Source organism: Globicephala melas, chromosome 14 (assembly GCF_963455315.2).
Source record: "Globicephala melas chromosome 14, mGloMel1.2, whole genome shotgun sequence".
NCBI lineage: Eukaryota > Metazoa > Chordata > Mammalia > Artiodactyla > Delphinidae > Globicephala > Globicephala melas.
This window is the reverse complement of record NC_083327.1, coordinates 17,550,683-17,563,173: the sequence shown is the minus strand read 5'-3', so window position 1 is coordinate 17,563,173 and position 12,491 is coordinate 17,550,683. Positions and strand designations below refer to the sequence as shown.

The 12,491-nt window shown below is 38.1% G+C and overlaps 1 protein-coding gene across 2 annotated transcripts in view; it reads left to right on the top strand.

Moving 5' to 3' along the window:
- The window catches only part of ME1 (malic enzyme 1), a 192,792-nt gene that overhangs the window by 168,910 nt on the left and 11,391 nt on the right, over window positions 1-12,491 (top strand). For both annotated transcript variants that reach the window (XM_030859406.3, XM_060283299.2), the window contains exons 10-12: window positions 6,838-6,943; window positions 8,311-8,453; window positions 11,439-11,612. In XM_030859406.3, the coding sequence (XP_030715266.1) occupies window positions 6,838-6,943; window positions 8,311-8,453; window positions 11,439-11,612 (423 nt within the window). The remainder of the gene's footprint in view (window positions 1-6,837; window positions 6,944-8,310; window positions 8,454-11,438; window positions 11,613-12,491) is intronic.

Below are 12,491 nucleotides of genomic sequence, written 5' to 3'. Positions count from 1 at the left end.
CGTGCAGGCTTTCTCTAGTTGCGGCGAGCGGGGGCTGCTCTTAGCTGCGGTGCGCGGGCATCTTGCTGCGGTGACTTCTCTTATTGTGGAGCACGAGCTCTAGGTGCACGGGCTTCAGTAGTTGTGGCACACGGGCTCAGTAGTTGTGGCTCGCGGACTCTAGAGCGCAGGCTCAGTAGTTGTGGCGCACGGGCTTAGTTGCTCTGCCACATGTGGGATCTTCCTGAACCAGGGCTCGAATCCGTGTCCCCTGCTTTGGCAGGCAGATTCTTAACCACTGTGCCACCAGGGAAGCCCTCATGCTAGTTTTATTTTCTCATGTGGGAGGCTACTTCTTGGCTTGGTAATATAATGAAAATGAATAGATTTCTTCTTCTTTTAAAAAATTTATTTTTATTTATTTATTTTTGGCTGTGTTGGGTTTTTGTTGCTGCGCACGGGCTTTCTCTAATTGCGGCAGTTGGGGCTACTCTTCATTGTGGTGCGTGGGCCTCTCACTGTGGTGGCTTCTCTTGTTGCGGAGCATGGGCTCTAGGCACATGGGCTTCAGTAGTTGTAGCACATGGGCTCAGTAGTTGTGGTTCACAGGCTCTAGAGCACAGGCTCAGTAGTTGTGGCGCACGGGCTTAGTTGCTCCGCGGCATGTGGGATCTTCCCGGACCAGGGCTCAAACCCGTGTCCCCTGCATTGGCAGGCAGATTCTTAACCACTGCGCCACCAGGGAAGCCCTAGATTTCCATTTTTATGGAGAGCCTATGCAAGTTTATTTAAAACTGTATAGCAGAAGCAGTTTAGATATATTTTCATTGGCGTGTTGTTTGTCAGTAGCTAAATGGTCAAGAATGGGTTGTTTCCTCAGACTGGGAACACCTTCACTGTGAGCTAGTAATTCTTCTGTTTCTTACTGTGGGCCACAGTGCTTTACCATGGATTGTGTGGAATCTATTGTTTTGTGAGCCCAAACATTTTCTAAAATAAACAAATCCGTGGTACATTTCCTCTTAAACTATTTTTAGTACTTCCTATTCTTATTTTGTTAATAACCCTGAAAATCTTATAAATGTCCTTTTTGCTCACAACCCTTTCAGTGGGCTTTCTGCTTCCTATTTCAAAGTAAACCACAGATAAAGATTAATTATAATATTCTACTGTTATTAAAGAAGAAAACTTGATACTAGAATGCATTAATATAACATTGAAAGAAAGTTCCAGGACATATGGTAATTCCTTGACCATATTCAGCACTGGTTATTCCTTTGATGGAATGTATTTGCATAATACTTAAACTTTGTCAGGTGGAAACCAAAAGACCAAGAGGCAAAACCCAGTGATTCATTCAGTCTTCTCTAAGAGATTCGCATTTTATCAGCAGCTCTCAAGATTACCTTACGTTGCGTCGAGATGACTACAGTTGGTTTGGAGTAGGTGAATAGTGATCCTGAGATAGTTTTTCTTTGTTAGAGAACCTAGCAGAGGTTCTAGCATTAGATACCCTGAAAAGCAAATCTCTAAACCTTTGAAGAAGTGAGCACCAGGCCAAAGTTTGAGGAATAGTTCCTGTAACACATATCTGCATTAACAAGGGAGCTGCTGTCCCTGCCCATTTGAGAATCAGGGTCTCGGCCACAAACAAGAAAGTTGCCAGATATGGTGGCTGCCACCCACTGTTCCTTAGCACCCACCTGTTGGTGGTGGACTAGAAACTAGAGACTGGAAACACAGCTGCCTGGAAACAAACACCACCACCACGAGCTTCCAGAAGAGCCGTATGGCTACCACTTCATGATGTGCATTTCTCCTTCAGGGTCCTGTGAAGGCACATTAGCTTGGTGAGTGCTCTGTGTAAAGCAGAAACCCTAGCTGCAAGGGAGTCTGGGGCCTATAATTTAGCCCTTTAGGCTCCATTGTACTGGAAGTAGTGCTAGGAGCAATTTGCATTTCTGCAGTATTTGCCATGTAGGACCTGAGTGAGATTTTAGTGTAGTTACTTGCCTTTATACCTGCAGTTGAGTATATGTGTTTCTGGGAAAGAGTAACAGGCCAAAACTATGTTAGCTTAGAATTCTGGAAGCTGAAGGTTATTATTCCCAGGAAATATATCTCCCCAAGCTGCACCTTTGTTTAGTACGTGTCCTAGAAATTGCCTCGTTGTGAGAATGAAAATAGTCATGAATTTTAGTTTATACTACTTCCAGAGAGAGTTCAGAAACAATTTAGGTAAATACTGGAACTGTCAAATGGCTCCAGACTCTTATTCCTATCCATGACCAGAATTTCTCTTTTTTTCTAATAACGCAGGATTATTTTTTGCCAAATAACCAAGCAGTAATAAGGGCATTGAGGTAGCAGGTGGATTGCAAAAGTGTTCTCATCAAATCATTTTGGGGAAAGGAAGCTCTTTTTTATTTTATTTTTTTAATTTTTATTTTTTATTGGAGTATAGTTGATTAACAATGTTGTGTTAGTTTCAGGTGTGCAGCAAAGTGATTGTTACACATACACATTCTGTTTTTTCAAATTCTTTTCCCAGTTAGGTTACTACAGAGTACTGAACAGAGTTTCCCGTGCTGTGCAGTAGGTCCTTGTTGGTAATCTATTTTAAATATAGCAGTGTGTACATGTCCATCCCAAACTCCCAATCTATCCCTTCACCCCTCGGTAACCGTAAGTTCATTCTCTAAGTCTGTTTCTGCTTTGTAAATAAGTTCGTTTGTATCATTTTTTTTTTTTTAGATTCCGCATATGAGCAATATCATATGATATTTGTCTTTCTCTGTCTGACTTACTTCACTGAGGAACCTCTTATTTTCAAAGAAACAGATAGGAATAACATTGGGTAAAAAGAAACGGTGGAATATGTAATCAAAATTAAAATCATCCCGAAATAGATAACCAACAAGGACCTACTGTATAGCACAGGGAACTATACTCAATATTTTGTAATAGCCTATAAGGGAAAAGAATCTGAAAAAGAGTATATAACTGAATCACTTTGCTGTACACCTGAAACTAACACAACATTGTAATTCAACTGTACTTCAATAAAAAAAGAAAATAATAAAAAAAAGAAAAACAAACTAAAATCATCCCCTGTATCAGTTAGCTATTCCTATGTTATCGAAAGCCACAAAATCTCAGTGACATACGAACAATAATTATTTATTTTCTCACACACCTGTGGGTCAGAGTGGGTGGCTGTGATGATGCTACTGGGTGGCTCTGGGCTACAGGTTGGGTCCAGGTCTGCTTCACAAGGCTCGTCGTCTGTGGACCAGCAGGCTGGCTTGTACTTCCAAAGCAGTGGTGATGGTACAAGAGAATTACTCTTAAGGCCTAAGCTTGGAACTGGCACACTGTCATTTCGGCCCACATTTTATGGACCAGAGCAAGCCTCATGTTCAAATCCAAAGGCAAGGGGTCGGAAGTATACTCTGCCTTTTGTAAAAGGAACTGTAAAGTATCATGGCAAAATCACTGACACAGGAAAGAGATGATGAGGAACTGGGGCCTAAATCAAAATCTGAATTATCTTTTTTTTTTTTTTTTTGCGGTGCGCGGGCCTCTCACTGTTGTGGCCTCTCCCATTACGGAGCACAGGCTCCGGACGCGCAGGCTCAGCGGCCATGACTCACGGTCCCAGCGGCTCCGCGGCACGTGGGATTTTCCCGGACCGGGGAACGAACCCACGTCCCCTGCATCGGCAGGCGGACTCTCAACCACTGCACCACCAGCGAAGCCCTATCAAAACTTTTGGGGGAGGATTCTTGTGGCATGCAGATACCGCTGTTTTCTTATTTGTAACTAATTAGCATTAAGCCTAGCTACTTTTTACATGCTAGGATGATGCTTAATTAACCTCTGTGATTGAGATATGTAACTGAAATAAATTTCCCAGCTGTGAAGCTAAGAGAGTAGAGGATCGGGGCACCAGGTAGCCTCACCCCCCATTTAGTGCAAATTGTAAAGATTTCAGTATTGTAATAATTTTTTATATTATTAAAAGGCAATTTAAAAATCTTATAAATACGAAAGAATGGTTTGAGAATATTTAGTGGTTACTCACAAAATCAGTCTAGGTGCACATCAACTATTTGTGATAGACCTATGACAAGTCGTAAAGAGGCTATGATGATAGTTAGGTTTTATGGAATGATTTGATGCTGCCTGATGAAAGTACAGCAACTGAATTTATATGATTCTCTTGACTGAGTTTTTCTTTAATAAACATGATGAACAAGAATATAGACTAACGATATTTGAGCTAATGTTGCTAGAGCCTAGAATGTTCTCTCCTGAAGTGAATATGAAACAGGAAACCAAATTTGATTTGGAGTGAATTAAATAAGGTGTTTTAAAATTGAGATATAATTGACATATAATGTTATATTAGTTTCAGGTGTACAACGTAATTATTCAACATTCGTATATATTGTGAAATGATTGCCACAATAACTCTAGTTCACATCCATCATCACACATAGTTACCAATGTTTTTTCTTGTGATGAGAACTTCTAATATCTACTCTCTTAGTGACTTTCAATATACAGTATGATTAACTATAGTTGCCATGCTGTACATTACACCCGCAGGACCTATTTATCTTATAGCTGGAAGTTTGTACCTTTTGACCCCCTTCACCCATTTTTGCCTCCCCAGCCTCTGGCAACCACCAGTCTGTTCTCTGTATCTATGAGTTTGTTGTTTGTTTGCTTGCTTTTTGTTTTTTCAGGTTCCACGTATAAGTGAGATCATATAGCATTTGTCTGTCTTTGATTTACTTCACTTGGCATAATACCCTCAAGGTCTCTCCATGTTGTCACAAATGGCAAGATTTCCTTTTTTATGGCTGAATAATATTCCTGTGTGTGTGCATGTGTATTTTCTTTGTCCATTCATCCATTGATGGACACTTAGGTTGCTTCCACTTCTTGGCTATTGTAAATAATGAGGCAGTGACCATGAGGACACATATATCTTTTCCAGTTAGTGTTAAATAAGATGATTTTTCAGTTTCTCAGATGTAGTATATTTTGATGTGCAGGGAAGAAAAGGTGTAAGATAAAACTTTTTAGAGCCCAGGGGTCAGTAATGGTGAATTCTGTTATTAGGATGCTGTTAGCTCTAAAGTCATGCTCATGACAGAAAACAGTGATACAGAAATAGCACTTTCCAGCACTTTCCACTACAAAAAAGGGTACTAGAATTATAAGTGCTAGAACTATGGTTTTTTCTTCTTCACAAAAATTTTAATTATAACAACTAACTTTGAGTTGTTGTTAAAAACTGGGCACAGTCCTAAGTGCTTTAGATATATTATTTAATTTGCTAAAAAGCTGATGAGGTAGAAATTCTAATTATTCTTATTTTATAGATGAAACGAGTGCAAAGAGGTTCATATGTTTCAAGTTATCTATAATTCACATGTATTACTTTTAAAAACAAAAATAAAACGATAACTTTTTTATAAAAATTTTTGCTTTATATTAGAGTATAGTTGATTTACAGTGTTGTGTTAGTGTCAGGTATATAGCAGAGTGATTCAGTTATACGTATGCATATACCTATACTTTTTCAGATTCTTTTCCCATTTAGGCTGATAATAACCTTTTAAAGCAAGAATATTGTACCATCTTCAGGATTAACAATTTGCATACAAGTTGACATATACCATTTGTAAAGTGTTTTTTCCAGGGCTGTACTGTGCTGTATTATTGGAAAGACTGATTTCTAGCACCTGTCTTGGGCAAATTGCTTGATATCTCAGAGCCTCTGTTTCCTCATGCAAAAACCTAATTGTATTTGCCCTACTTTTCAAATTGGTGAGGGGATCAAATGAAATATGTGAAAACAACCTTTAAGCTATAAAGTACCATATAAAGTTAGGTAGTGATTTATTATGTAGTCAAAATCTTAAAAATTTGTAGGTAGAATATTATTATTGTTATTATTATTTTAATAATTTAAAAGTCAAGCTTAATACGTAGTGCACTTAATTTAGCTATTGCTTCCTGGGAACAAAAAGCTATTGTATCACTCATTCTTTGATGAAAGCTTCAGTGAAGTAAGGAGATTGAATAATAGATGAATGAGGAGAATTCTAATTTGAGCAGATTTTTATTCCTGGTCGTAGAAGTTTGGATGAGAATTTCATCTTCAGATCTACTAATTATGTGGAAAGATACAATACTGAAAGAGCAGAAGAAAAAAAAAGGGAAGGACCAGATTTTCAGCTAACACTCCTCTCCCCCATCCTACGTTCTTTTTTGTAGCTAGGATATTAAATTAGATGTTTCCTAGATAATAATACATGGTACAATTATAATCAAAACATTACAAAATAAAAACATATAAAACTAATAATTATGTAGAACATCAAAGTATGATATAAATATGGCATCAAGTTCCATTCTTAGTGAGTAGTTCAGCCGCTAAAGGCAACTCTGCACACTCTAAGACACTGCTTTATCAACACAAATCGTGTCTAGTAAACAATATCTTTATTTAAATGATGTTTTTCGTTGCTCTTTGTTAATGCCAGTTTCTCATAAATGTCTGTAGAGTTAGGATTTTAAATATTAAATAATAATAAGGGCAAGACTTTATTTTGTTCACTGTTATATCCCCATTGCCTAGAACATTGTCTGAGACAAATCTTTGTTGCAAGGGTGAATGAAATAATACTCTGGTAATTGGAAAGGAGACTTTAAGAACAGCTGGAAGACATAATACATAAAAATGTTAAGCATAAATATGGGTAATATGCATAATATTCTGAAATTTCTTTGACTCTCACATGTTTGGCAGATTTATCATTCCTTTTTATTTGCTGTACTTAGGGACGCGCTGCCTTAACACAAGAGAAAGAGGAATTTGCCCATGAACATGAAGAAATGAAGAACCTGGAAGCCATTGTTCGAGATATAAAACCAACCACCCTCATCGGTGAGCTTTGGCTTCTTCCTCCCCGCCATCAACCCTACCTCAACCCCACGTGGGCTTGATTTGTTTTCCTACTGCTGAATTTTGAGACGTAATTTAGCTTTTTGAAATTCTAACCTTTGGCGTTCGCAAACAAAATTACGCATTCCCTGAAGCAACAGTACCCCCTAGAGGCCTAGATTTGTAAATGCAGAGCCGTCTTAATCTTACTGATGATCCCAGCTGAAGTGTGCGGTTCCCTCTGCTCACTCTGTCAACCTGCCAATACCTGGCATATCCAGCACTTTGCCAGGCTTGATTATTCCAAATAGACAGTGGTTCTAAAAGGGAGGTGGTTTGGCCCCGAAAGGAAACATTTGGCAGTGTCTGGAGACATTCTTTGGTAGTCACAACTGGAGGGAGAAGGGGTGGTCAGAGCTCCGGACATTAGTGGGTAGAGCCTAAGGGTGCTGGTCCACAGACTCCAGTGCCCAGCGAAGCCTCCCCCCAGTAAGGAATTGTCCAACCCAAAACGTTTGTGGGGCCAAGGTTGAGAAAGACTGAACTAGACCCTCCTTGAAAACAGGGACCGTATTTCATGTCTTTATATAACTCAGTGTGTTACACACTGCATGTGCACAGTAAGGTGTTTACTATGGACGAATTTGTTGCGGTTGAAAAAACTCAAAAGTTTTGAAACTTTGTATCCTTTATTTTGTGTGTATATAATGTCAACCCTTACTTGGTATTATACTCCATTTCTAGAAGCTCCTGTGACACAGATGACAATATTGAGAATAATGATGAGAACCATAGTAAAAACAAATACTTACTCCATGACAGGAGTTAATGGGTAGTAGTAAGCCTTTATTGTTGTTTTTTATAAAATATGTTCCATCAGGAATCTTACTTTTTCCATTCTCATTATGCTAATAGCTTTATTCTTCTGTTCAGTTTTTTTCAGTGAGTCATACTTCAGTTTTATCATTGAATCGGATGATTGTCTTAAGTGTTAGCACTGGATTATAAAATATGATTGCTTTATAGCCTGAGGGACTGAAATATACTTCTAGAATTGTTTACAGAGGGATAGTATATATTAGACACATTTATTTCCTGATAAAATTGCCTAGAATTCCTAGTGATTAGTCACTAAATTTATTAATGAGTCAAATGTTAAAGCTGTGATTTTTTTCATAGATACTTGGAGATTTGTAACCTTAAAGGTTGTTGGCATTAACGAACATCTCTTTTTTGTCACTTTAATACACATATTCTATATTTTGTTTAGGGGGTATTACAAAATGACCTGACATGTCTCATTGTTTGGGGGGCACTGGATTAATTAACCAATGATAGTCCTATTCACTGGTTTCTTGTTTCTACGTTAGGAGTTGCTGCGATTAGAGGTGCATTCTCAGAGCAAATTCTCAAAGACATGGCAACCTTCAATGAACGGCCTATTATTTTTGCTTTGAGTAATCCAACTAGCAAAGCAGAATGTACTGCAGAGCAGTGCTATAAACTGACCAAGGTAAAGCAAAAATGGAACTGATATTTTAATAGTCAAATTGTGATTCTTTGTAAGGGAGCCCAGGGTATCTAAGGTGCTTACCGGTTAACCTTTAAAAATTTTATAACCAAGACTGAAAGAACAGTGAACAGGTCATGAAGGATAAGAACCATATCCTTTTTTAGAATCTTGTATAAATCCTGTTCTTCAATAAAACAAAATAAACTTTGTAATGTTTTATTGATAATTTTCCTTAAGCGCTTTGGAAGTATCTAAGATTTAAACATAAAAGTTAAAAAGGAGGGCTTCTCTGGTGGCGCAGTGGTTGAGAGTCTGCCTGCCGATGCAGAGGACACGGGTTCGTGACCCGGTCCGGGAGGATCCCGCATGCTGCGGAGCGGCTGAGCCTGCGCGTCCGGAGCCTGCGCGTCCGGAGCCTGTGCTCCGCAACGGGAGAGGCCACAACAGTGAGAGGCCTGTGTACCGCAAAAAAAAAAAAAAAAAAAAAAGTTAAAAAGGAAAAAGCTTGATCCTAGATACTGATTAAAATAGCTTTTAACTAGCTATTCCCAAACATTGACGCACACAGTATAAAACCACAGTCTTATTTCTGCTTTGCTAACTCCTCCTGGGTTTGGATTTTGATGGCATGGGTGGAGCATTTGGGCAATTATTTTGACATGCAGCCTGACTGGGATAGGAGTCCTCAAAGCTTCAATACTTCACTGTTTCCAAAAAAAGTGACTTATTTTATACTGTGCTTGTATTAATATATATTTGACCAATATGTTGACAAGGGCCCTTTTTTTTCCTTAAAAGACTTGAAAATGTCATTACAACAAAACAGAAGTTGAGTCACATATATCTAACACTTTTATTTTGGAAAGAAATCTAAAATGAACTGGAAAGGATAAACAAGACAGAGTTATGTCACTCTGCATAAATCTAACTCAATGCATAAATAAAACTGCATAAATAAAACTGGATGGCTCTACTTCTTTAATACTGTATCCTTAAATGCTTATTACTAGAGTGGATGAAATTTTGCAAAGGAGCGACTCCATTGTTTATTTCTCTTATCTGGGATGGCGTCAGTATCCTCAGTAATTTAAGTTTTTATCCCATCTCTAGGTTGGGGAATTTGCCTCATGTAACTCAGTCCTTAAATCCTTAAAGCAGAAAAAAAAACCAATAACAAAACTTCAGCATAGCGCATTACACAGAGTAGGCACATAATAAATAAGTGTTTAAGTACATATTTTGTTTTGGCATATTTCAAAAAGCCTCAAAATTTCATAGATTCACCTATAATAGACGTAAACAAAATTAGCCAAATTTCTGTAGCTGTGTTTTTAAGTTCAAATGTGTCTGATATAAATGGCCTAAACTCTTTCTTATGATTTCGCCTAATGCTCTTATGTTGCTATATATAAAATTAAAAGTCATTTTGAAGCTGAAAACATCGGTTCAGCCAAAGGATTACAGAACAAGAAAGGGGCTGTTGCTGGATGTGAGTCTCTGCTGCTTCAGGCGCAGGTGAAGAGTCATCAGGAAAGGTTAAAAATACAAAGGGACCGTTGAATTCCGAAAAACTGTAACTATACCAAAAATGATATGGAGAGGTTTCCTTCTCCATATTAACAGTCTCTATATATGAGGGTATTTAGCTGTCTGTCGTTTATTTAATACCGTTCCTCCGTAAAATATGATGATGCTGGAGCGACTGGCCGGAGTGAAGGAGAGGAGGGCGGCAAACAGGTGTGTGTAGAATGTTGCAGGTCTCTTTCTCAAATATAATTTTCAAACGTATATATATATCAAATAACATATATATCAAATATGTATATCAAATGATAATTTAGTTACATTAGAAATTTGCTTGTAACAAAACACTTTATCTGCTAAACAAAGCAGAATTGAAGGTATCACACTTGTCTGAAAACAACACCTAATTTTGTGCAAGACATATCAGTGTCTGATAAACACCTAGATGAGAATTTCTATTTTTTTCTCATCTATTTTCCTCTTTTTATATCCTGAAAAGGTTGAATCATGTTATACTTAACCTTTATGGAAAAGGTATAGTATGACATGTGTTAAAAATGAATAAGTTAATATTATTAATATCATAATGGATTTAGACTCAAGGTAAGAGGGATGAAATTTATAACCCAATCTATTACCATTTAAACTATGCTTTGGGGATTTAGTGCTTTTTTAGACTTTTCAAATGCCTTTCTTAGATTGTAGTGCTTTATTTGTTGAGGGTTTCCTATCCCTGTTTCAGAAGCCTGAACGCTTCCATCTATATCACCTCCCAGATCAGACAGACGCCTCCCTTTTGACTGGCAGTATGGAATACAGCACCTGACAGGCCCTAAGTTCATGCCATCTTAAAGCCTCTAGTACATGAGGTTCCTCAAAAATATTATGATGAAATATTAAGACCAGGAAAAAAATAAAGACAGTTTTAGACAATTATTGATAATTTAATCTTATTCTTATCTGTTAACCCCATTTGTGCTAATGAATTTTTTTCCTATATGACTTTTCAAATAATTTTTACAATACAGAAATATATAATATTTGTCCCAGTGATTACATTGGGAGCCTGTTGACCTCTAAACTGTAACCTAAAATGTCATCCTTTCCAAGATTCAAACAGTAACCTACCCTTTTTGTCTTCAGAAGCCTGTAAGTGGAAGTCTGTAGTCTAGAGGTGGTTGATGGGCCCGTGGGTTGGACCACTGCCAACAACAGGATGGTGGTCTTGGGGTCTCCTGTGTTTTGCATGCTTCTCCTACGAATAGAGAGGCAGATAGAGAACAGAAATAATCACTCACTCCAGAACTTACTGCCAGCGTCATGATAGCTTGCTCACACTTATTAGGAAGTCAATGAAAAATCAGACTTCTTTCTAACTACTCAATACTTGCATTACTGTCTTATGATCCGTTTGTTTGAAGATAGCCTGCCTCTTTTTACAGTTGTGTGTCTGTGTTGCAGGGTCGTGCCATTTTTGCCAGTGGCAGTCCTTTTGACCCTGTCACTCTCCCAAGTGGACAGACCCTATATCCTGGCCAAGGCAACAATTCCTATGTGTTTCCTGGAGTTGCTCTCGGTGTGGTGGCGTGTGGACTGAGGCATATCACGGATAAGATTTTTCTCACCATTGCTGAGGTATAGTAAAATACTCTGTGTTCGCCAAGGCTGTAAAATCTCAAATCAGCTCCTTGTAGGTTGTCTACTGTTTTATTTATTTAGTATCCCAGCTCACTCTCTAGAAGGTGTAAAGTCCAAAGAAGATCAAATCTTTCCCAGTAGAGAGTAAGGGATGGGTAGTAACTTCACACTGAGTCACTAGGAAAGATTGTTCTTCAGTAGCGAGCAGAAAGACTGTGTTCTGATTTCTTAAAAGAGGGCTTTTTAAAAATTGAAGTACAGTTGATGTACAATATTATATGTTACAGGTGTACAGCATAGTGATGCCCAATTTTCAAAGGTTATACTCCATCTCTAGCTATTATAAAATATTGCCTGTATTCCCCATGCTGTACAGTATGTCCTTGTAGCTTATTTGATACCTAAAAGTTTGTACCTTTTACTCCCCTACCCCTATATTACCCCCCCCCTTTCCTCTCCCCACTGGTAACCACTAGTTTGTTCTCTATATCTGTGAGTCTGCTTCTTCTTTGCCATATTCACTAGTTTGTTGTACTTTTTAGAGTCCACATATAAGTGACATCAGGCAGTATTTGTCTTTCTCTGTCTGACTTATTTCACTTAGCATAATGCCCTCCAAGTCCATCCATGTTGCTGCAAATGGCAAAATTTCATTCTTTTTTATGGCTGAGTAGTATTCCATTATAAGTATATACCACATCTTATTTATCCATTCACTTGTTAATGGACACTTAGGTTGCTTCCATATCTTGGCAATTGTAAATGATGCTGCTATGAACATAGGGGTGCAAGGATCTTTTCAAATTATAGTTTTGTCTGGATATATACCCAGGAGTGGAATTGCTGGGTCATATGGTAGTTCTACTTTTCGTTTTC